Consider the following 24,162-nt stretch of genomic DNA (forward strand, 5'->3'; position numbering starts at 1 on the left):
GGGGCCTCAGACCACAGCTGCTGGCCCAGGAGGTAGGCTGCATCCACCCGCTGTCTGTCTGTCAACAGGGCCCTAGGACGGAGCTGCTGGGTGCCCCGGAAGAAGGGCAGGCAGGAAAGGGAGTGGCAGTGAGGTCGGCCTCCTCACCCCACCTCACCCTGCTGCCCCCAGCCCGGCCCAAGACGCCAGGGCATTTGCTGACACCTGAGGCCCTTCGAAGCCAGGAGGACACGGCCTCATTCCTGGTGTGGCCACTGAGGACGGCGCTGAGAGCAGAAAGTCACGAGCAGGGCTGAGTGTGGGATACGAGGAGACACGCCCAGAGAGGAGAGGTGAGCTCCCCGAACAGGGGGTGTGCAAGCGTGGAGTGGGCCTTGGGGGCGTGATCGTCGGGGGAATTTGGAGACAGGTCTCGGAACACAGCTATTGAGGTGCTCTCAATAGTGCATTTGAAATGCCCAGTGACAGCTTGTTTTGAGGTCCTGGTCTTTGATGCAGAGCCTTCCTGGGCCACGGGGTAGGCTGGGTCCTCTCTCACAGCCACGCGTGGCCTCCAGGGAGGCTTTGACAACCTCAAGTTTGTAATTACACGTGGTGGGGGCCCCGCTGCAGGCCCCAGTTAAGGCAGGGTTTTCGTGGCCTCTGGGCGAGGGTGGGCCTGGAGAGGGTGAAAATGCTCCCGGTGAATCCTGTGCAGGGACCACTCGGGGCGCTCCACGGCGGTGCTGACAGGTGGCTCTGCTAGCCCTCCCACCTCTGCCGCCCCCTCCCTTCTGCATTTGGTCAGGACCTCATGGTGGGGGGATCCCAAGTGGCTATGGGAGGGTGGGTGCGCTGCCGCCTGTCGGGAGCTGCTGGAGGAACTGCCCAGGCCTCCTCCTCCCTCCCGCATCGCCCAGCACCCCCAGACAGCACCCTTGGTAGCTCTGGCCCCCAGGAATTCCCGTCCCGAGTCTGAGGGGGCTTGTGTAGACCTCAGACGCCTGGCACCCATAGCGTCACTTTAGCTGGAGGCCTAGGCATGGCTCAGGTTGGGGTGCAGGTATGAATCTAGGGGTGGCAGCAAGAGTGAAGGTACCAGGTCCAGGGTCAGGAGGCCCCCGGGCTGTGCAAGTGGCCAGCTTGGCCTCTCCCGGGAAGATGCTCTTGGCTATATCCAGCTCATCCCTGGAATTGTCTGTCTCCATCCTTGGCCGCCCTGGAGCCTGTGAGCTGGGCCTGAAACACCACGCCCTCCTGGGGTGCCTCTTTGCCAGGTATGAAGAATTTTGGAGCAGGGTGGGCCTGGGCTCTTGACCCGCCCTGGTGGGCACCTTCTCACACCAGCACTGTGCCCAGGTGGCCTCACTTGTCATCTCAAAGTGGCATCAAAACTCCCGTCTGGTGGACAGAATCCCCGGGCCAGCCCTCCAGAGACCAGGTCAGACCACAGCCCCCCTCCCTGTGCCCCACCAGTGGGGGCAGGGAGCCAGTGGAAACCCAATGCCCTTTGCTGACCACACCCATCCACCCTGACACCCCCTCTTCAAGAATAAGTGGCTTGAGGGGAAGCCACTGTGCAGGTTGCCGCCGGCTCTCACACACCCCTAGCCACCTGCTCTAGAGGTGGTGCTGCCGCTTGGAGCCTGACAGGCCCTTACACCAGCTGGTTCAGGCGCAAGGGATTGACACAGGAGGACAGCTGCCCACCCCACCGCACCAAGGAGCCTGTCCTAAGGGTCGGGCCACACTGCAAGTCTGCCGAGGGGTCCCTCGATTTATTTCCAGGGAAGAGATCTGGGGTGGATGCGTGTGTAGGAGTGGATGTGTGTGCAGGAGTGAATGTGTTCAGGAGTGGATGTGTGTGTAGGAGTGGATGTGTGTGTAGGAGTGAATGTGTTCAGGAGTGGATGTGTGTGTAGGAGTGGATGTGTGTGATGTGTGTGCAGGAGTGGATGTGTGTGTAGGAGTGGATGTGTGTGCAGGAGTGGATGTGTGTGCAGGAGTGGAGGTGTGTAGGAGTGGATGTAGGAGTGGATGTGTGTGATGTGTGTGTAGGAGTGGATGTGTGTGTAGGAGTGGATGTGTGTGTAGGAGTGGATGTGTGTGCAGGAGTGGATGTGTGTGCAGGAGTGGAGGTGTGTAGGAGTGGATGTAGGAGTGGATGTGTGTGATGTGTGTGTAGGAGTGGATGTGTGTGTATGAGTGGATGTGTGTGCAGGAGTGGATGTGTGTGTAGGAGTGGATGTGTGTGCAGGAGTGGATGTGTGTGCAGGAGTGGAGGTGTGTAGGAGTGGATGTAGGAGTGGATGTGTGTGATGTGTGTGCAGGAGTGGATGTGTGTGTAGGAGTGGATGTGTGTGTAGGAGTGGATGTGTGTGTAGGAGTGGATGTGTGTGATGTGTGTGTAGGAGTGGATGTGTGTGTAGGAGTGGATGTGTGTGATGTGTGTGGAGTGGATGTGTGTGCAGGAGTGGATGTGTGTGATGTGTGTAGGAGTGGATGTGTGTGATGTGTGTGTAGGAGTGGATGTGTGTGATGTGTGTGGAGTGGATGTGTGTGATGTGTGTGTAGGAGTGGATGTGTGTGATGTGTGTAGGAGTGGATGTGTGTGATGTGTGTGGAGTGGATGTGTGTGCAGGAGTGGATGTGTGTGATGTGTGTGGAGTGGATGTGTGTGCAGGAGTGGATGTGTGTGTAGGAGTGGATGTGTGTGTAGGAGTGGATGTGTGTGATGTGTGTGTAGGAGTGGATGTGTGTGATGTGTGTGCAGGAGTGGATGTGTGTGTAGGAGTGGATGTGTGTGATGTGTGTGTAGGAGTGGATGTGTGTGCAGGAGTGGATGTGTGTGTAGGAGTGGATGTGTGTGATGTGTGTGTAGGAGTCGATGTGTGTGATGTGTGTGCAGGAGTGGATGTGTGTGTAGGAGTGGATGTGCGTGATGTGTGTGTAGGAGTGGATGTGTGTGTAGGAGTGGATGTGTGTGATGTGTGTGGAGTGGATGTGTGTGCAGGAGTGGATGTGTGTGATGTGTGTAGGAGTGGATGTGTGTGTAGGAGTGGATGTGTGTGTAGGAGTGGATGTGTGTGATGTGTGTGTAGGAGTGGATGTGTGTGATGTGTGTGCAGGAGTGGATGTGTGTGTAGGAGTGGATGTGTGTGATGTGTGTGTAGGAGTGGATGTGTGTGCAGGAGTGGATGTGTGTGTAGGAGTGGATGTGTGTGATGTGTGTGTAGGAGTCGATGTGTGTGATGTGTGTGCAGGAGTGGATGTGTGTGTAGGAGTGGATGTGCGTGATGTGTGTGTAGGAGTGGATGTGTGTGTAGGAGTGGATGTGTGTGATGTGTGTGGAGTGGATGTGTGTGCAGGAGTGGATGTGTGTGATGTGTGTAGGAGTGGATGTGTGTGTAGGAGTGGATGTGTGTGTAGGAGTGGATGTGTGTGATGTGTGTAGGAGTGGATGTGTGTGATGTGTGTGGAGTGGATGTGTGTGCAGGAGTGGATGTGTGTGCAGGAGTGGATGTGTGTGTAGGAGTGGATGTGTGTGATGTGTGTGCAGGAGTGGATGTGTGTGTAGGAGTGGATGTGTGTGATGTGTGTGCAGGAGTGGATGTGTGTGTAGGAGTGGATGTGTGTGATGTGTGTGCAGGAGTGGATGTGTGTGTAGGAGTGGATGTGTGTGATGTGTGTGTAGGAGTGGATGTGTGTGTAGGAGTGGATGTGTGTGTAGGAGTGGATGTGTGTGATGTGTGTGCAGGAGTGGATGTGTGTGTAGGAGTGGATGTGTGTGATGTGTGTGTAGGAGTGGATGTGTGTGATGTGTGTGTAGGAGTGGATGTGTGTGTAGGAGTGGATGGGTGTGTAGGAGTGGATGTGTGTGATGTGTGTGTAGGAGTGGATGTGTGTGATGTGTGTGTAGGAGTGGATGTGTGTGATGTGTGTGTAGGAGTGGATGTGTGTGTAGGAGTGGATGTGTGTGATGTGTGTGCAGGAGTGGATGTGTGTGTAGGAGTGGATGTGTGTGCAGGCGTGGGTATGTGTGCAGGTGTATGTGACAGTGTTTAGCTTCCAGAGACTTCCTTTTCCTCTCTCCTTCCTGTGAACTGGTTCCCAGGTGTCCCTGCTTGCTCTACAACATCCTTCCCCACCAGCAGGCCCCTGGCCCCTCAATGCCACCCACAGCTGCCCAGCCCTCCACCATGGGTCCTTGTTCCACCTGCCACCGCTCCTGAAGCTGGATGACCCAGCTCCTCTCTGGCTCGCCTGTGGCTGCTGCCTCGGTTTACCTGCACAGTTGCCCCTGGCTATCTGGCTGGGCAGGGCTCTTACTTAGAAGCAGGCCTCTTCCTGGGAAACTGTGTCCTAAGGCCAGGAGGTGGCAGCCTCTGCCCTCCCGAGCCAGGGACCTGTGAGCAGCCTGGCTTGGAGGTGGCTTGGAGCCTGGAGGGCCCCTGAGCTGTCTGTGAGCACAGCCCCTCCCATCAGGGAGGCACTCAAGAGCTTCCCTTCTGTGTCACAGGGAGTAGGGCCTGGAGCCTGAAGAGACCTGTGGAGGCCACACAAGCGCCTGAATTTGGTTCCTCTCTGTCTTTTCCCCGATTCTGAAATTGTCCCCACAGCGCAGATGCATCGAGGGAGCTGTCTTTGCAGCCTCTCCTGAGCCCAGGGAGGAGAAGGGCAGCTCCCCTTCCTGATCGCCCTAGGCCTAGGTCAGCTGGGTGGGCCCAAAGGGACCTCTGAACCCTCACTGCCCAGGCAGCCCCCTTTCCCTGGACGCCTCCTGGCCTGTCCCCTGAGAGCCAAGCCCATACTCAAACAGGGGTCTGGGGTCTGGGTGCTGCTCTGCTCCCACCAGGGAGGTTCTGGGGCACAGTTGCCTGGGCCTTCCCTTTCAGTGCCGTGGACTGCTGCCCCCACTGCCCAACCCCAGAGGGCAGTGATGGGCACCCTGCTTTTCCCTGCTCCCATCCTGGGAGCCTAGGCCCTGCCCTCAGTAGAGGCAGAGGGGACCCAGGGATGGCGTCCCTGCATGGACATGGCTGCCTTCCAGGGGAGTCTAAGGGACCCAACACCTGCATCACAGATGCCGGGGACAGACTGTAGGCGAGGCATCTCCATCCACATCCATGCTGAGCCACACACTAGCATGTGGGGCCGGGCACCACCAAACCTGCTGTCCTGTCTGGGCCACTGAAGCCCGGCTGAGACTCAGCACCCTGTGGGGGTAGAGGAGTGGGACAGGGGCAGGAGGTGCCCAGGGTAAAAGTCGGATGTCTTCAGAGTGACCCCCCCAGGGCTGGGCAGGGCTGGGGATGGGGGAAAGGCAGGCTGGCCAAAAAGTGCACACCAGACCCTCCTCCTAAAGGTCCCCACACTCCCTGTGCAGACGAGGCAGCCTGCAGGGCAGAAGCTTCCAGCCCCGTTCCTAGCGGCCAACGTGCTTTATTTAGCCCTTCATGAAGAGAAGAGTCCCTGACCAGTGACTGCAGTGAGCTCCTGGCACTTTTAAAGCTTCGGCGTCGCCTCTCTCAGGAACCTAGAAGTGGACACCCATCCCCATTCAGGCCAGACCCCGAGGCTCAAGGGTCAAGGCCCAGCCTCTTGCCAGGCAGCCCTCTCTCTGGGACAGGTGCAGGGCCCCTTGGGAGGGGTGTGAAGTTGCAGAGGACCTTTAAGCAGAGTGAGGAATGGGGAGAGAAGGCTTTAGGAGACGGGCTCCATGTCAGCATCCATACGGACAGAATCAAGTTCCTGCAGAATTCATAGGCTGAAGCCCTGCCCCCCAATTCTGTGGCATTAGGGAGTGGATATCTGGGAGGTATTCGGGACAGACGAGGAGATGAAGGTCCCTGGTCCCGTAGGATTAGTGTCCCTATACGAAGAGACATTTAGGAGCTCCCTCCTCTCCTCTCTCTCTCTCTCTCTCTCTGTCTCTCTCTCTCTCACTCTCTCTCTCTCTCACTCTCTCTCTCTCACTCTCTCACTCTCTCACTCTCTCTCTCTCTCTCTGTCTCTCTCCCCCCTTCATGCACTAAGGGAAGGCTCTATGAAGACACAGAGAAGGCGGTCATCTGCAAGCCAGGAAGAGCGCCCTCACCAAGACTGGAACCAGTGGCACCTTGATATTGGACTCCCAGTTTCCTGAACTGCAAGAAATAAGCACCTGCTGTTTACATGCCCAGCCCTGGGTGCTTCCTAATGGCAGCCAGAGCTAACTGACACAGTTCCCCGCACTCACCCATCCATTTGTTCATTCATTCATTCACCTCACGTCTACTGCACAGCTCTGGGCTGGCTCTGGGAAGCAGTGAGTCACACACCGCCCCCGACGTGGAGTATGTTTAGAGACGGTGGACTTCAGTGGAGAGGGCAGAGGCCCTGGGAACCCCAGCAGGGCTGGCCAGAGGCACAGGCTCAGTTGAGCTGAGGCTGGCATGGGGCAAACTGGGGAGCCTCAGGGGCAGTGGTGATAGATGTGGGGGGTTTCAAGGCAGTGAGACAAAGAAGAGAGGTAAGTGGTGCCCCCCCATACTAGACTTCACCAGCCTCCCAACCCCGAGTGTAGGTCCCCAGTTGTAGACCAGGTGTAGTTTCACCTGTCTGGATGAGACACCACTGTGAACTTGGGAGTGAGGGCGGTGAGTTTGGGCAATGCTGGGGGCCATGCAGGTGAGAAGTGGGATGGGGCTAGAGGCCAGGGCCCAGGCAGGAGCCCACAGCCCGCCGGTGGTACTCACATGAGAAGAAGCCTCAGGGGGTGGCTTGGGGTCTGCTGGCCTGTCCCCACACTGACACTCTCACTGCAGGGCCCCCTGTGTCCTGGTGATGGCTTTCAGGATGGCTGTATGGCCTACTCAGGGCCATCCCTCCAGCCCATGCTCTCTGGGTCACCAGTTGCCAGCAGCGTCCCCCCCCCCTCCGCTTTGGGGAGAGGCCAAGGATCCCAGGATGGGAGGGAAAGTGCAGTGGGGGCCCAGCCTTCCCCTAGGAAGGACCTGCCACACGCCTGCAAGTTTACATTGCTCCTGACTCCCCTCTCCCCCCCAGGGACCTGCAGCCATTTGCTGGGGTCGCTAGTTTGGAAAGGAGGATGATCAGACTCAGAGGGACAACTGGACACTGGCTAGAACCTGCCACCCACTCCTGGAGACACAAACATCCCTCAGATCTAATAGTCAGAGGAAGGGCATGTGGAGGCCGGGTTGCCCACGGAGTTCTAGCTCAGGTCCAACTGTTGGTGGGTGCAGAGGTCACTTCCCCAGCCTGTGACGGGTCAGTAAACAGATATGTGGCAGCCAACGGAGTCCGCACATTTGTCCCCTGATCTGGGGGGTGGGGGCTACTATGGTGGGAAAGGCCAAGTGGAAGCCACTGGGGTGGGAAAATTGTCAGTCAAAAGCAATGCGCAACCCTGGAGGGACCGCAGAGGTCAGCGCTGCCACTGAGGACGTGGCAGATGCTGGGTGGTGACCCCCACCACAGCCCCATTCCACTTGTCTAAGTGGTTTGTGCAGAAGACGGGGGGTCCTGGAGAAAGAAGGACAGTGAATTCTGGTAAACTTAGCCAGGACTCCAACTGCAGCTGCTGTTTCAGATGTGAGTGCTGATCACGGGGGGAAATCGCAGCATCCCCACACACCTGGTGTACAGACACTGATCTGGCGGAAGCTTTGATTTTTAAAATAGATTCTATTTCTTAGAGAAGTTTGAGGTTTACAGAGAAATTGAGCAGATTTGCGAGTTCTCATGAAGCACGTCTCCCTACACACAGTTTCCCCATCATCAATATCTTGAATTAGTGTTTACGTCTTTACAACTCATGAGCCAGTATTGATCCGGTCATTGATCAGGTTACATGAGGGTTCCCTCCTGGTGTTGTACGTTCTATGGGTTTGGGCAAATGCGTAATGGCGTGTGTCCACTGTTATAGTGCCATGCAGAATTATTTCACTGCCCTAAAATCCATCTGTGCTCCATTTATTCTCCTCTCCCTCCCCACTAAGTCCGGGAAAACCAGTGATCTTTTCACTGCCTGCATAGCTCTGCCTTGTCCAAAATGTCACACAGTGGAAGTTAGACAATCCGAAAAGGCAGGGAGACTTCAGATTGGCTACTTTCTTTCTTTTTTTTTTTTTTTTTTGAGACGGAGTTTCGCTCTTGTTACCCAGGCTGGAGCGCAATGGCGCAATCTCAGCTCACCGCAACCTCCGCCTCCTGGGTTCAGGCAGTTCTCCTGCCTCAGCCTCCCGAGTAGCCGGGATTACAGGCACGCGCCACCATGCCCAGCTAATTTTTTGTAATTTTTAGTAGAGATGGGGTTTCACCATGTTGACCAGGATGGTCTCGATCTCCTGACCTCGTGATCCACCCGCCTCAGCCTCCCAACAGATTGGCTACTTTCACTTAGCGACACACACTTAAGTTTCCTCCACATCTTTTCACGGCACGATAGTTCATTTCTCTTCTCTCTGAATAATATTCCATTGCTTGCATATACTAGACCTTGTTTATCCATTCACCTATTGAAGAACTTCATGGTTGCTTCCAAGTTTTGACGATTATACATAAAGCTGTACAAAGATCAGCGTGAAGGTTCTTGGGTGGACACACGTTTTTAGCTTCTCTGGGTAAACGCCCAAGGCTGCATTGCATGGTAAGACTGTCTGCCTTTGTAAGAAACCACCACTAATTAGGTCACCCCCGCGTGGATCAGGATATCACATCTGAGCTGCCTCCAAGATCCAAAGACACCCACGAGGCACTGTGCTTCCTGGATTGCCGGATTGTGTGCTAAGACCATGTTTGGCTTCGCAAGAAATCACCAAACTGTCCTCCAAAATGGCTGTCTCATGTTGCATTTCCACCCGCTGTGACAGAGTTCCTGTTGCTCCATGCTCTTGCCACCATTTGTTGATGTCAGTGTTTTGGATTTTGGCCATTCTTATAGGTATCTCATTGTTTTAATTTGAAATACTCTAATAACATGTGATATGAAACCTCTTCTCATGAGCTTATTTGCCATCTGTATACCTCCTTTGGTGAGGTGTCTGTTCATAACTTTTCCTATTTCTACATTCAGCTGTTTGTTTTTTGTTGTTGAGTTTAAGAGTTCTTTGAGGGCCAGGCACGGTGGCTCACGCCTGTAATCCCAGCACTTTGGGAGGCCGCGGCAGGTGGATCATGAAGTCAAGAGATCGAGACCATCCTGGTCAACATGGTGAAACCCCGTCTCTACTAAAAATACAAAAAATTAGCTGGGCATGGTGGCGAGTGCCTGTAATCCCAGCTACTCAGGAGGCTGAGGCAGGAGAATTGCCTGAACCCAGGAGGCGGAGGTTGCGGGAGCCGAGATCGCGCCATTGCACTCCAGCCTGGGTAACAAGAGCGAAACTCCGTCTCAAAAAAAAAAAAAAAAAAAAAAGAGTTCTTTGACTACTTTAGAGGCAAGTCCTTTATTAGATACATGTTTTGCAAAGATTTTCTCCCAGTCTGTGGCTTGTCCTTTCATTCCTTTAAGTGTCTTTTACGAAGTAGAGCCCTTTATATTAATGACGTGCAGCTTATCAGCCGTGATCCAGTGAACGCTTTCGATTCCTTGATACCTGTGAGTAAAGGCCACCAAAAGCTGGTGCTTTCAGCTGATAAGGGCAACAATACATGTGCACCGTCCTGTTCTGGGATAGAGTATATCAGCTCTATGCCGTAATCCAGCCCACAGCGACCTTGGCCAGCTTTCCCTTCCACAACCATCGGCTGACCCATCACACTGATGATGGAACTGATCTTGGTGCAGAACTTGTGAGCAAATGTGCTGAGCGGAACTGGCATTGACTCAAGGACAACTTGATAACGTGGTTTGTGCTGGGAGGTGGGGAATGAATCCCACAAAAACCGGGGCAGGGGCCTGAGCCTTTGACGAAACTGCTGGGGGTCCAGTGGTCTGGGGCATGCTGTGATCTACCTCTGATCCTTCCTTCTACCTAAGAGGAAGCACAGTGCCTCACGGGTGTCTTTGGATCTTGGAGGCAGCTCAGCTGTGATATCCTGACCCATGGAGGAATGGCCTAAAATGCTGTCTGCTTTCTGTGAGTCCCAGAACAAGGGAAGGCTCTGCCACAAGTGGAAATGAAAGCTGCTGAGCCACTGGAGCCACGCGACCGGCAGATGCCACAGCACTGGAGGTGTCCGTGGCAGATAAGGATGCTGTGTGGGGGCCGTGGCAGGCTCCTGCAGGTGAAGCCCAGCCCAGGTCCCTTAGGATTTTGGAGTCAAGCTCTGCTATCCTCTGTGGACAACTCTGTGGATTGTCTCCAGGCCTCCATAGAGTCTGGACACGTAACTGCAGGCCACCAAGTCACCATGTGGCCAGAACTGTACATCACGAGCGGGATGTTGCTGGACCGTGTGAACACGGAGTTGGGCGTGCACAGCTGTGTTCTGTCTTCAAGTGGAAGCAGCGTATACAACCCCGGGCTCAGGCAGGCCCTGAAGGCACAAGCAAGTTACGTGAAAAAGGGGCTCGAGCAACCACGGTGCCGACTCCTGCTGTTCTGCGGTTATTCTCCCAGCCAGCACCTGTGGCTTCGTGAGACAAACCCTGCACCTTGATCATTGCGGAAGAAAAGTCCAGTCCCAGCTTACAGATGCTTCTGCGGGACACACACGGATGGCCACAGAGCTCAGCCCTGCTGAGCACCGATGGTGAAGGGAGGCACTCCCAGCGGGCAGAACTCCGAGCAGGGCCCCTGGCTGTTTTCCCTTCGCCTGGAAGGAGAGGCCAGAGCTACCAGTTCCACCCACTCGTGATCAGTTTTGCTCCTAGCTTGGCCAGATAGATGGTCAGGGACTTGGAAGGAACACATTTGGGAGAATGGTAGCAGGAGGTGTCGGAAGTGGTGTGTGGTTGGAGCTCTCTGAAGGGCAGAGCGTGAAGATCCTTGGAGCCCATGTGACGTCTGACAAAAATCAACCGCGTCAGCCGAGGAGAAGCTCAGCCACCAGGTAGACAAGAGGGCCCTTTCCTCGGCCGTAGTCAGGCTCCTTCCCCAGCCACCCCATCATTGCCAGCGGGCTGATGGAGACAGGGACTGCGGCAGCAGGGATGGAGGTCACGCATGGGCTTGGCCCAGGGGCTCGACTCACCAAGACCCATCCACTAAGTGCCCGCCTGCAAAAGCAAAGACAGAGACAGGCGTTGGCCTCAGTATCGCGGGGTATCTGCCAGCTTCCAGGTGGAGTGGATGACATGAGGCAGCTGCTGGCATGGAACAGGGACCACTGCGCTTTCGTTGGGACAGAGGCTTGCCCCACAGGGACACTGCACTTCCCTAGAGATAGAGGCTTGCTCAGTAGGGGGACTGGATTGGCCCTCCTTGCCCACAGTACTTTTGCCAAAACCACCCATGGACTCTGGAGTGCCTCATTCAACATTCTCACCCTTCTGCCTAAGGAACTCGCCACAGTTAGTGGAGTGGGGCAAAGGCCCCATGCTCGTGACCTTGGAGGTCTTCTGTGATCCCCCTCCCCCTGAAGTAGCTGGTGAACAGGACCGTGGAATGGCCTTCGGGAGACTCATGTGACACCCGCCGAGTGGGGATGCTTTGCAGAGCTGGCCGTGTCCTCCGGGAGGTGGTCCAGGCTCTGGAGTGGCTTCTCCTGCAGCCCAGACCTCACAGTTCTGGGAGTCAAGAAGGGGACGTGGCAACGGTTTCTCTTTCACCCTCTTAAAATTCTACTGGTGACACGTTTGCTCCCTGTCCCCACAACTCTAGGTCCTCCTGGTGCAGACGTCTGAGTGCTCCAGGGAGGAGGGTTTCCCGCAGAGGCACCACGGTGGCTCCACTAGCCTGGAAGGTGAGATTACACCAGGCCATTTTGGATCATCACTCTGGAGAATCACCCGGGCCAGGGAGCTGATCTTATCAGGCGGAGCTGGCCGGCCGTGGTTGCACAGGAAGGTGAGGAGGAGCACGTCTGGAATGCGGACGGTCCCCTGCAGCGCGTTTTCAGGTTCCCATGGCCTGTGACTAAAATCACGGAAAACCATTGCCCCCGATCCAAGCAGAGCCACTCACGGCCCAGGCTCTCCAGCAATGAAGGCTTAGGTCATCCCACCAGGCAAAGAGCCACATCAGCTGAGTGCCTGCAGAGGCAAAGGCAAAGAGCCACATCAGCTGAGTGCCTGCAGAGGCAAAGGCAAAGAGCCACATCAGCTGAGTGCCTGCAGAGGCAAAGGCCACGCGGGCGACGGTGGCAGAAACGCTAGTTCCCACTGCACGGCCGCCGCAGAAACGAAGCCGACAGCGGTCGTAGGGATTTCTTTCTCGTTTTGACCCGAGTGTGCTGGGTAGGGCCACGTTACCCACTGTATCTCCTCTTCCATTCCCTACCACGTCACATGGTACTACTGTGAGAAGTGTGCATTTGATAGTAGTTGACATTTAATTATCGTAAATATCTCAGTGTTTAGATTTTAGGATATCAGGCCGGGGGCTCATGCCTGTCATCCTAGCACTTTCAGAGGTCAAGGAAGGTGGATCACCTGAGGTCAGGAGTTCGAGACCAGCCTGGCCAACATGCTGACACTCAGTCTCTACTAAAAACACAAACATTAGCCAGGCATGGTGGGACATGCCTGTAATCCCAGCTACATGGGATGCTGAGGCAGGAGAATCGCTTGAACCCAGGAAGTGGAGGTTGCAATGAGCCGAGTTTGTGCCACTGCACTCCAGCCCGGGCAACAGAGACAGACTCTGTCTCCAAAAAAAAAAAAAATAAATAAATTAGGATATCCAAGGGGAAATGGGATTCATCTGGAAGGAGAAGGAACACCACCCAGAGATGGCTCAGGATCAGGGCCCTCCTCTTCTCTGGGGGAGAGGGGAGCACGTTTTTCTCTTGTTCAGGCTTGGCCGCATCTCGTTAGGTGGAAGAGGGATTTGACTTGGTCTTTATTTGAAAGTTAAGTAGGGGCCGGGCACGGTGGCTCAAGCCTGTAATCCCAGCACTTTGGGAGGCCGAGGCAAGTGGATCACGAGGTCAAGAGATCGAGACCATCCTGGTCAACATGGTGAAACCCTGTCTCTACTAAAAATACAAAAAATTAGCTGGGCATGGTGGCGCGTGCCTGTAATCCCAGCTACTCGGGAGGCTGAGGCAGGAGAATTGCCTGAACCCAAGAGGTGGAGGTTCTGGTGAGCCGAGATCATGCCATTGCACTCCAGCCTGGGTAACAATAGTGAAACTCCGTCTCAAAAAAAAAAAAAAAAAGAAAGAAAGTTAAGTAGGATTAAAAATTGTGGGTGAGGAATTGAAGGACTCCATGTGTATGAAATGTGCGGAACGTGCAACTCCTGCAGAAGGCAGCGGGTCAGTGTTGGCCAGAGGCTGGGGCGAGGGGAATGACTGTTAGTGAGCAGGGAGTTGTTTGGGGGTGCTGTGGGTATTCTAAGGCCAGACAGTGGCGAGGGTGGCAAGTCTCTGTGAATACCCTAAAAGCCCCTGAATGTACAGTTAAAAGAGTGCAATTTAAAGCATGTGAACTATATTTCAACAAAGCTGAGTAAGAAACAGGAGGTGCAGGTGGAAGCCCGAGGGCGGGATTGCCATGGGGTCACCCTAGCTGAGTGGGACGTGCGTCTTCCAGGACTTGCCAAGCTGCCTGGTGAGGGGAGGGTGAGGCACACGTGGCCTGTGCCAGCTCTGGGTGGTGAGGGATGTGGTGGACAGCCTCTTTATAAGGCTGGAAGTTTGCTCAAGGCCCCGGGGCCCTTGCTGCTTGGCTGTGCACTGCAGTAGGCCTGGGCAGCAGCCGCGTCAGCATCCTCCTGGGAGTCTGGGCCCCAGCCGGCCGCCTGCCCTGTTGCCAGGGTGGAGAAAGTGGCATCCTGGATTCCATTCATTCCTGAGAGTCCTCTGACTCTCAGGAGTCACCAGTGAGTTCTCTGCTCCTGGGTCTAGCAGGCCCCCTCTGCCTTCACTCCAGCCCTCCAGGCAGGAACCCGAGGGGGTCTCTCTCCAACTCTGCCCACTCCCCAGTGGAGGAAATGGGCTCCTCCTGCCTTTTCTCTTTTCTCTCCTGCTTCTTGTATGGTCCCTCAGAGCCAGGGGCTGAGCTGCCACAGACTGCAGGGGACCCTCCAGCCCAGCCCTTCCTCAGCAACGTAAGAGGAATCAACAAAATTCTATGGGTCCTGGCGCTCTGTGCTCTAGGGCTCACCCCACCTCTCTTTCATTTGTTAACTTTTTATTTCAAGCCCTGCACTGGAATCTCAGTGGTGGCTTTCCATTTCTATGGGGATAATTCCCAGGAACCTCAGACTCCACAGATCCACCCAGGAACCCTGGGTTCCTGCAGCCCTACCCCCCAGGGCCAGCCTCCCTTCTCATCTCAGACAAGAGCCCAGCAGCCACTAGGGCTGCCTCCCCACTGCACTCCCACGAGCGGTACTGACGCTTTCTCCAGGATGCTTCTCTTTAGAAACAGTGTGGTACAGTTGGCCTAACACAAAAGTGACCATCTTAACCACTTTCGGCCACGGTTCAGTGGCATTAAGCACATTCGTGCTGCCGTGCAGTTGTCACCCCCCTTCGTCTCCAGAGCTCTCTTGTCTTCCCAAACTGAAACTCTGTTGCCATTAAGCACTCACTCCCCATCCCCTCCCCCAGGCCCTGGCACCCGCCATTCACTTTCTGTCTCTACGGATTCGACCACTCTAGGGACCTTCTCCCCGTGGAATCACACAGGATTTGTCCTTTTGTGACCGGCTTCTTTCACCGATCCCAGTGTCCAGACTGGCCCTCAGGTCTGACCTCCCTCCTGGAGCCCATGCAGGCCGCTGGTGCCTGTTGCTCTTCTGCCCACAATAGCCCCCTTGCTAAACTCACAGGTCCCACCCCCACCCCATCCAATCCGTCCACACAGTAGGCAGTGTGACCATCTTAAAGCTGGCACTGGCTGCCAGAATGTGTATTTTGCCCAGGCTTCTGTCCCCAAAATCACTGCTGGAGAAGCTTCAGAATCTAGAGGGAGAAAAAAACAGGCTTGAGGAAAAAACAACAATGTGGTAAATCTCTAAGAACACTGCAGGCTGTGGTTGAGCTGGTGTGCATGTGCACGTGTGTATACGTTGTATGTGTTGTGCGTGTGTGTGCGCACATGTGTGTTTGCCAGTGTGCGCGTGTGTGGGTACACGTGTATGCCTGAGTGCTGTGCTCTCATGTCTGTGCATGCATGCGTGTGTGCACACATGTGTTTGCCAGTGTGTGCGTGTGTGGGTACACGTGTATGCCTGAGTGCTGTGCTCTCATGTCTGTGCATGCATGCGTGTGTGCACACATGTGTTTGCCAGTGTGTGCGTGTGTGGGTACACGTGTATGCCTGAGTGCTGTGCTCTCATGTCTGTGCATGCATGTGTGTGTGCGCACATGTGTGTTTTCCAGTGTGTGCGTGTGTGGGTACACGTGTATGCCTGAGTGCTGTGCTCTCATGTCTGTGCATGCATGCGTGTGTGCACATGTGTGTTTTCCAGTGTGTGCGTGTGTGGGTACACATGTATGCGAGTGGTGTGCTCTCATGTCTGTGCATGCATGCGTGTGTGCACGCACATATGTGTGTGGTGTTGGGAGCTGCAGCCTGGGGAGGACACAGCTAGAGGTAGTGACAAGAGCAGCAGGTGGAGGCGAGTTGTCTTTTCCTGAGTTGCCTTGAGGGAATCATCGCTGGCCCCTTCACTGCGAAATCAGAAGCAACGGCCTGGACAGCAGGGAGAACAGCGGGGCAGAGTGAAACCTTACAGAGGGGAAGGGGGACGGAGAGAAACAGGTGCAGGTCTGCCCGCCGGCTCCAAGCAGTTGCTCCTTTATCCTTTTGCTCTGCTCTCAGGGCTGAAGGTGGCCACACAGGCAGTGGCCTCCTCCCAAGACGAATTATTTTCCAGGGAGTTAATGGCAAATTTCACACAAGGTGCCTGGCTAGCAGCAACAAGGTGCCTGGTAAGAGAGGTCAACAAAACGCTGTGGGTCCCGGGCTCCATGCTCTAGGTCACCCCACCTCTTTCATTTGTTAGGTTTTTGTTTTGATATCATTTCCAACGTGCAGAAAAGTTTCACGAGTAGCACAAAGGACTCCCACATCTCTGCCTATTCGCCACCTGCGAGGACCCTGCCACCACTGTGTTACCGCCCTCTCCCTATTAACCGACCTGCTTGCCCGCGGGGCCCCTCTAAAACAGCCACTCCGGTCCTCGTCCGTCCACAGCAGCACCTGCCTCCTGGTTTTTCTCCCGGTTCTGGGTCACATTTTCCTGTTCCTCTGAATGCCCGGCCATGTTTTTCTTGCGAACGTCACATGGTCAGGTGCCAGGTTTGGTTGTCACCTTTTCATGGGTGTTGGGTCTTGTTCTGGTATCCGTGAATCCCTGATACCCACGTGATCTTTGGAGCTTTGCTTCTAAACTTTGTGGGGTAAATCCAGGGTTGGTTCAAAATCAGCACTCAAGAGAGGCTCTCCTGAGGACCCTTCCTGACCCGCTATGTGTTACACACTTTGGTGGGAACACACACCGTCTCCAGACCTGTGTGAGCTGAGCCGCGGGGGTTCCTTCTCCAGCCTCATGCTGGGATCCATATTCAGTCACAGACCTGAGGGTCTCTGCAGATCCCTGCTTCTCTCTGTCTCTCTGTCTTTCTCTATGTCTCTTCTTCCCTTTCTATCTCCCTCCCTATTTCTCTCCCTCTCTGTACCCCTGTTTCTCCCCTATTTCTCCTTCCCTCTCTTCCCTCCCCCCCCCACTTTCTCTCTCTCTCCCTCTCTATATATCTCTGCCTCTGTCTTTCTTTTCCTCTTTCTCTTTCCCCACCCCCTCTTCAAAGATCTGCCCTGAAAATTCTAGTTGCCTCATCTTCCCTGAGCTCTGAGCTCTGTCTCTTCACCTCAGTGAGACCCAGGGCTCAACCTGGAGACTCTCCGTCACCCTCAAGGTCACCGGGTGCCCCCGGCTGGTTTCACGTCCTTCACAGATCACCCTCTGGGCGCCGTCCAGCGCTGAACTTGCTTCACACACTGTGTTACTGCATCCTGGTTGCTGGTCGTGTGCCGTGAAGGCTCCATACAGTCCTAACTGCTCCATCACGGCCCAAAGAGGAAGAAACACCCGGCGACATGAACTTGAAGCACCGTTAACGTCGTGGCCAGCAGGTTTCTCCAATGTGAAGTTGATGTTCTGCGCTTCGTAATTTCTATTTCGTGGGGCGGAACCTATGCTACGTAACTTCCTGTTGCTTCTTAGTCTTTTACTCTCTGTTTTTAACACCAGTTGAGGATTTGTGCCTAAGTAATTACTGTGCTGGGTGCCAAGTTACACGGTTCGAATCCCGTCCTTCCTTCTATACATATTAGCTGGGAGGGGAGGGGAGGGGTAAATATGTTTTAAGTATTAAAGGAGAGGGGAAGGGAAGGGAAGGGAAGAGGAACCTTTGGTGGCCTGGGATGGCCCAGCCAGGGCCAGGCTCTGGGTCCTCCCCCGACGCACTGCCAGGCGGGGGCACTGTCACCTCAGAAGGAGCCTGAACTGGTGGGCACACATGCGAGAACGGAGAGGCAGCGATCTGATAATTGCATTGCATACAAAGAAAACCTGCTGAAAGCACGGACTGTGAGGCTGAAGCAATCCTGGTGGAAACTTGAAAACATGGCCGGGTGCAATGATTCATGCCGGTACTCCCAACACTTTGGAAGGCTGAGGTGAGTGCATCGCTTGAGCCAAGGAGTTCAAGACCAGCCTGGGTAACATGGCAAGATTCCACCTCTCCAAAATGTACAAACGTTGGCCGGTCCTGGTGGTTCGTGCCTGTTGTCCCAGCTACTTGGGAGGCTGAGGCGGGAGGATTGCTTGAGTCCAGGAGGTTGAGGTTGGCTGAGCCCTGATTGTGCCACTGCACTCCAGCCTTGAAAAAAAAAAAAACCCCTCAAAAACATAAGGGACGGTGCTGGTACGGTATGAAACAGGATGAGAAGGAGCCAGGGGAAAATACCTGGTGTGAAGGATACACCAGGGCAATGGTGAATGAGGCAAGCAATACCATGAGTGCCGCTAAGAAATGAGTGAGACGAAACAGCAAGCGGCAGAAGTGTTCTAGAAGGTTCCGGAGCAATGATGAGACGAAAACATCAAAAGGGAAGCCGAGACGTGGGGAGAAAAGGAGAAATGAGTGGATTGGCTGGGAGGAGTCCCAGAAGGCAGAGGAAAAGAGAGGGGAGCTATTTAAAGAAATAATGAAAATAAGTTTCCCAGAATTAAAGAGACGGACGCAAGGGCTCTCAGCAGGCCAACGAGGACAGACAAGAAAGAACCTACGTGCACTACAGTGAAATTTTTAAATATCAAAGTCCTAAATCGTCCCGTAGAAAATCAGCAGAATTGCCCGAAAGAGCAAGAAGCACATCATTTGTCTCAAGAGTGATACTGGATATGAGAAGACAGAGCAGTCAAATTTCAAAGGCATGGGAGATAACTTTGTGTACAGGATTTTATGGGCATGATTATCGTTTAGATGCATCGGTGAGATGAAAATACTCTTAGGCATGCCAAGCCTCAGGGAATATCAGGAATATTTGCCACTCATTTTGCAAAGGCTCAGACCTGACTGATCTACTCACGGACTTCTGCATTCAATCCTGGTGTTGGAGTAAGGTCACGGGGCATCTCCCCACCCCCCAGCTAAGGTGCGGATTGGGGTTGCACTGGGTCCTTACATTCACGTAGGGAGGTGTGGTATCTTTGTGGTATGAACCCATTCCCATGTGAAGTGTCTGCCTGTGTACCCTGAATAAACCTACCAAGATCCTCAGTTGAGTATAGCGTTTCCACAGCGATGTCTGGTATACGTCTGCCACATGTCAACTTTGAAAAGAACGAGGGCCAGGCGCGGTGGCTCACGCCTGTAATCCCAGCACTTTGGGAGGCCGAGGCGGGTGGATCACGAGGTCAAGAGATCGAGACCATCCTGGTCAACATGGTGAAACCCCGTCTCTACTAAAATACAAAAATTAGCTGGGCATGGTGGTGCGTGCCTGTAATCCCAGCTACTCGGGAGGCTGAGGCAGGAGAATTGCCTGAACCCAGGAGGCGGAGGTTGCGGTGAGCCGAGATCACGCCATTGCACTCCAGCCTGGCTGACAAGAGCGAAACTCCGTCTCAAAAAAAAAAAAAGAAAAGAAAAGAAAAAGAAAATAAAGAAAAGAACGAAAAGAGAGGAATTCACTCTGTCTGGTGTTAAGACGTGTGATGAAGCCTGATATGAAAATCCCACGGGATTGGTACAAGAGCAAAGTTAGACTAAAGACAGAGGGTAGAGAGTGTGCAGGCAGACCCCTGTATGCACATAGTCCATGCTTACAACTGTCCATTTAGGCTGGGTGCAGTGGCTCACATGTCTGTAATGACAGTGCTTTGGGAGGCCGAGGCAGGAGGATAGCTTGAGGCCAGGAGTCTGAGGCCACAGAGAGCTACAATCATACCACTGTACTCCAGCCTGGGCAACACAGTGAGGTTCTGTCTCTGAACATATTATATACATGTATTACGTGTATTAATATGTATTATATATGTACATGTATTATATCAGATATGCATACATTCATGAATGCCCTTCTGTGAAATAAAAAACAATTAAACAAAAATATTTCCACTACTTTTTTTTTTTTTTTGAGACGGAGTTTCGCTCTTGTCACCCAGGCTGGAGTGCAATGGCGCGATCTCGGCTCACCGCAACCTCCGCCCCCTGGGTTCAGGCAATTCTCCTGCCTCAGCCTCCTGAGTAGCTGGGATTACAGACATGTGCCACCATGCCCAGCTAATTTTTTTTTTTTGTATTTTTAGTAGACATGGGTTTTTTTTTTTTTGAGACAGAGTTTCCCTCTTGTTACCCAGGCCGGAGTGCAATGGCGCAATCTCGGCTCACTGCAACCTCCGCCTCCTGGGTTCAGGCAATTCTCCTGCCTCAGCCTCCTGAGTAGCTGGGATTGCAGGCACGCGCCACCATGCCCAGCTAATTTTTTGTATTTTTAGTAGAGACGGGATTTCAGCATGTTGACCAGGATGGTCTCGATCTCTTGACCTCGTGATTCACCCGCCTCGGCCTCCCAAAGTGCTGGGTCCACTACTTTTAATGTGAAAAATTATGCTATGCTCCATGCCAACCTGATACCTCTCAGATTTTCACAGACAGAACGTCAGTTGAAGAATGGAAATAAATTTGCATGAGGAATTGAGAATCACAGATCTTCACATCGGTTTGCCAGTTTCTGCAGAGAAGGCTTCTGACATTCTGACTGGAATTGTGCTGAATTCACAGATTACTTTGAGGAAAATTGACATCTTAATGCTGAATTTTCTAATCCACGAACACGGCATCTCTCTCCATTTAGTGAATCTTCATCAACGTCCCTCAGCAACGGTTTTGGGTGAGTTTTTTGTGTACAAGTTTGCACATATTTGGCCATAATTATAGCTGAGCATTTAATACTTTGTTTTTGCAAATGGTATTTTTAGTTCAATTTCCAATTGTTCTTTGCTATTGTACGCAAACACAATTGATTGTCTAGATTGATCCTGTGTGCTGCGACCTTGCTAAACTCACTTTAATTAGTGCAGTGTTTCTGCAGAGTTGGTCAACTTTTCTTCACAGCCGATCATTTTCTGTGAATGAGGGTAGTTTAACTCTTTCCAAAGTGGAAACCTTTTGTTCCTTTTTCTTGCTTTGTTCTACCGACTAAAACCTCTAGGACGTTGTTTAATAGAAATTATGAGGATGCCTTTGTCTTGCCTATGGCTTTGTGGGGAAAGCAACCAGTCTTGTACCATTAACTTTGATGCCCTTTACAAGGCTGACAAAATGTCCTTCCATTCCTAGTTTGCTGAGATTTAAAAAATCAGGAATGGGCATTGGATTTTGTCAAATGCTTTTTCTGTGTCTATTGATATTATATGATTTTTCTTTTTAAATGTAATATGGTCAATTCAGGGCCGGGCACGGTGGCTCAAGCCTGTAATCCCAGCACTTTGGGAGGCCTAGGCGGGTGGATCACGAGGTCAAGAGATCGAGACCATCCTGGTCAACATGGTGAAACCCCGTCTCTACTAAAAATACAAAAAATTAGCTGGGCATGGTGGCGCGTGTCTGTAATCCCAGCTACTCGGGAGGCTGAGGTGGGAGAATTGCCTGAACCCAGGAGGCGGAGGTTGCGGTGAGCCGAGATCGCGCCATTGCACTCCAGCCTGGGTAACAAGAGGGAAACTCCGTCTCAAAAAAAAAAAAAGGTCAATTCAATGAGTTGATTTTTCTGAATGTTAAACCAACCTTGCATTCCTTGAATAGCACTTGTATATGGTTGGGTTTGATCGGCTGAACTTCTCTTTAGAATTCTCACATCTATGTTCATGAGGAATATTGTGTTTTGACTGTCTGGCTTTAGTATCCAGGTCATGCTGGTCTTATAGAATGAATTTAAAAGTATTCCATCTTTTTCAATTTTTCTGGGTTTATTTATGTAGATTTGATTTGATTTCTTCCTTAAATATTTGATCAAATTCACTAGTGATGTCATATAGGCTTGGTGTTTTCTGGATGTTACCTACACGTTTAATTCACTGAATAAATATGGTGCTATCCTGGTTATCTAATTCTTCTTAAGTGTTATTAGCTTGTGTCTTACAAAGATTTTGTCTATTTCATCTAAGCTGATAAATTTAATGATGTAAAATGGTTCCTGATATTCTTTTATGGTACTTTTAATATCTATGGGATCTGAAATGATGACACCTCATTCATGATATTGGCAAATAACATCTTTTTCCTTTTCCTCCCGGCCAGTCTGGCTTTCATTAATTTTATTGACCTCTCAATGAACCTGTCTTTTGTTTCAGTAATAGCTCTATTGTTTTCTGTTTTTAGTCTCACCGATTTTACTCTGATTCTAATTTTTGTACTCCTTGCACTTCCATTGGATTTGTTTTTCTAGTTTCGAAGGAAGCTGTGGTTGTTGATTTCAAGCCTTTATTCTATTCTAATATAGAATATATGTTTAGCTGCCTAAATCTTCTTCTAAGTACGGAATTGCATAAATTTTGAAATGTTGTGTTTTCATTTTTACCTGGTTTAAAACAGTTTCTAATTTCTCTCTTATTTGTTAAACCATGGGTTATTTAGATCTATTTTATTTATCTCCAAATATTTGGGCATTTTTCATATATCTCTGTTATCAGCCAAATTTAACTTCATTATGGTCAGATAATATATTTTGTATGACTTGAATTCTCCTTTACATTTTTCAAGATGTTTTATGGCCCATAAGTCAGTTTATGTTGGTAAATATTTCACGTGCACTTTAAAAGAAAGTGTATTTTGCTGTTAACAGGCGGGATTTTCTATTAATGCCAATGAGGTCAACACAGTTGATGGTGTTGTTTACCTTTTCTGTATTTTTTCTGATGTTCTGTCAATTTATCCTCTCAAGCACAAGTATCCAGAAGAGCGTGCTGAAGACTCTGACTCTAACTACGGGTTCATCTATTTCTCCTCGCAGGTCTGTCAGCTTGTGCTTTGTTCATTAACAATGTGGATTGTGATGCCCTCATGACTGACCCCTTAATCGTTGTGAAGTGACCTTCTTAATGCCTGGTAATAGTCTTCATCCTGAAATCGATTAAAATGGCCGCTCCTCCATTATTTGGAGCAGTTTTGGCACAGAATCCTGAACTTCATCCTATCTACTGCTGTCTAACAGACACCCCAAATGTAGTGGCTTAAAGTGACCAGTACTTAACCTCACAGATTCCTGTGGGCCAGGAAACTAAGCGCCGTTTAGCTCGGTGTCTCCAAATCCAGGCTTCTGAGAAGGCTGACTTTGCCCTTTTGTTTCAGCCTTCAGTAGAGGCTCAGCATAGTATGGCACTGTTGCTCAGCCTGTCTTAATTTAAAATTCCAAGAATTTGGTCTTCACATATTTTTTGAGTTCATTTGCATTTTAAAACATGTTGCATTAAACTATTATTTGTCTTGATTACTGAATTTTTTTTTTTTTTGACAGAGTTTCGCTCTTGTTTCCCAGGCTGGAGTGCAATGGCGCGATCTCGGCTCACCACAACCTCCGCCTCCTGGGTTCAGGCAATTCTCCTGCCTCAGCCTCCTGAGTAGCTGGGATTACAGGCACGCGCTACCAAGCCCAGCTAATTTTTTGTATTTTTAGTAGAGACGGGGTTTCACCATGTTGACCAGGATGGTCTCGTTCTCTTGACCTCATGATCCACCCACCTCCGCCTCCCAAAGTGCTGGGATTACAGGCGTGAGCCACTGCACCTGGCGATTACTGAATTTTCTGACTCTTTTTTGAATTTCATGACTGAGGCAAGTACCGTATTTGCCTCCCCCAGTCCCAGACACAGGTGTGAATACTAAGATAAGTGGGGCCTCCTCAGAAGCTGCTTACCATAGCACCATCTTACTTTAAACATATTTATATATTTGTATTTGAAATGTGTTTCTTGAAGGCAGCAGAGAGTTAGGTATTATTTTGTTATCCAACCTATGAGGTTTTGATTGGGTATTTAGATCATTTACATTTATTGTGTTTATTGTTGTGGTTAGGCTTGACTATATAAACCTGTCATTTCCATTTGTTCTATCTGTCTTTGTTCCATTTCCTCTTTTTCTGTGTGTGTGTGTGTGTGTGTGTGTGTGTGTGTAAGATAGCAATTAATTGAATAATTTGTTAATGATTCCATTCGTTTTTAATTAACATATTTACTCTAATTCTTTTTTTTAAAAAAATTAGTGCTTCCTCTAGGGTATATAGCTTACATCTTCAACTTAAAGTGAAATGGTACAACTTAACATATAGTATAAGAACTTTATAATAGTATACCTCCATTTCTTCCCTCCTCGCCTTTGCAGCATTGCCATATAATCTATTTTTACATATGGTGTCAACTTCCTATCAGTTACTGTTTTTCTTTAGGTAGTCACTTATTTTATAAAAATATTTAAATAGTAACAAAAATTTACATGTATTTACCCACATAGTTACCATTTCTGGTGCTCTTCATTCCTTCACGTAATTCTGTAATTCTACCTCACATACTTTTCCTTATTCCTGAAAGACTTCCTTTAATATTTTTGTAGTGA

At 51.3% G+C, this 24,162-nt stretch overlaps 1 protein-coding gene and 1 long non-coding RNA gene across 2 annotated transcripts; both read left to right on the forward strand.

Annotated features, from left to right (window-relative positions):
* The first annotated feature begins 8 nt into the window (after positions 1 to 8).
* On the forward strand, positions 9 to 5,983 carry C10H11orf21 (chromosome 10 C11orf21 homolog). Its single transcript, XM_078341773.1, is given in 6 exon segments — positions 9 to 1,256; positions 1,327 to 1,420; positions 4,131 to 4,183; positions 4,185 to 4,211; positions 4,213 to 4,296; positions 4,298 to 5,983. Coding segments are annotated over 6 exon segments (564 nt in total). The 5' UTR covers positions 9 to 1,044; the 3' UTR covers positions 4,392 to 5,983.
* LOC144578205 (uncharacterized) lies at positions 9 to 9,403 on the forward strand. Its single transcript, XR_013523608.1, has 2 exons — positions 9 to 332; positions 6,016 to 9,403. It is a non-coding gene; the product is annotated as an uncharacterized LOC144578205 (long non-coding RNA).
* The last annotated feature ends 14,759 nt before the right edge of the window (positions 9,404 to 24,162 follow it).

This window comes from Callithrix jacchus, chromosome 10 (assembly GCF_049354715.1).
Source record: "Callithrix jacchus isolate 240 chromosome 10, calJac240_pri, whole genome shotgun sequence".
In the NCBI taxonomy this organism is placed as follows: Eukaryota; Metazoa; Chordata; class Mammalia; order Primates; family Cebidae; genus Callithrix; species Callithrix jacchus.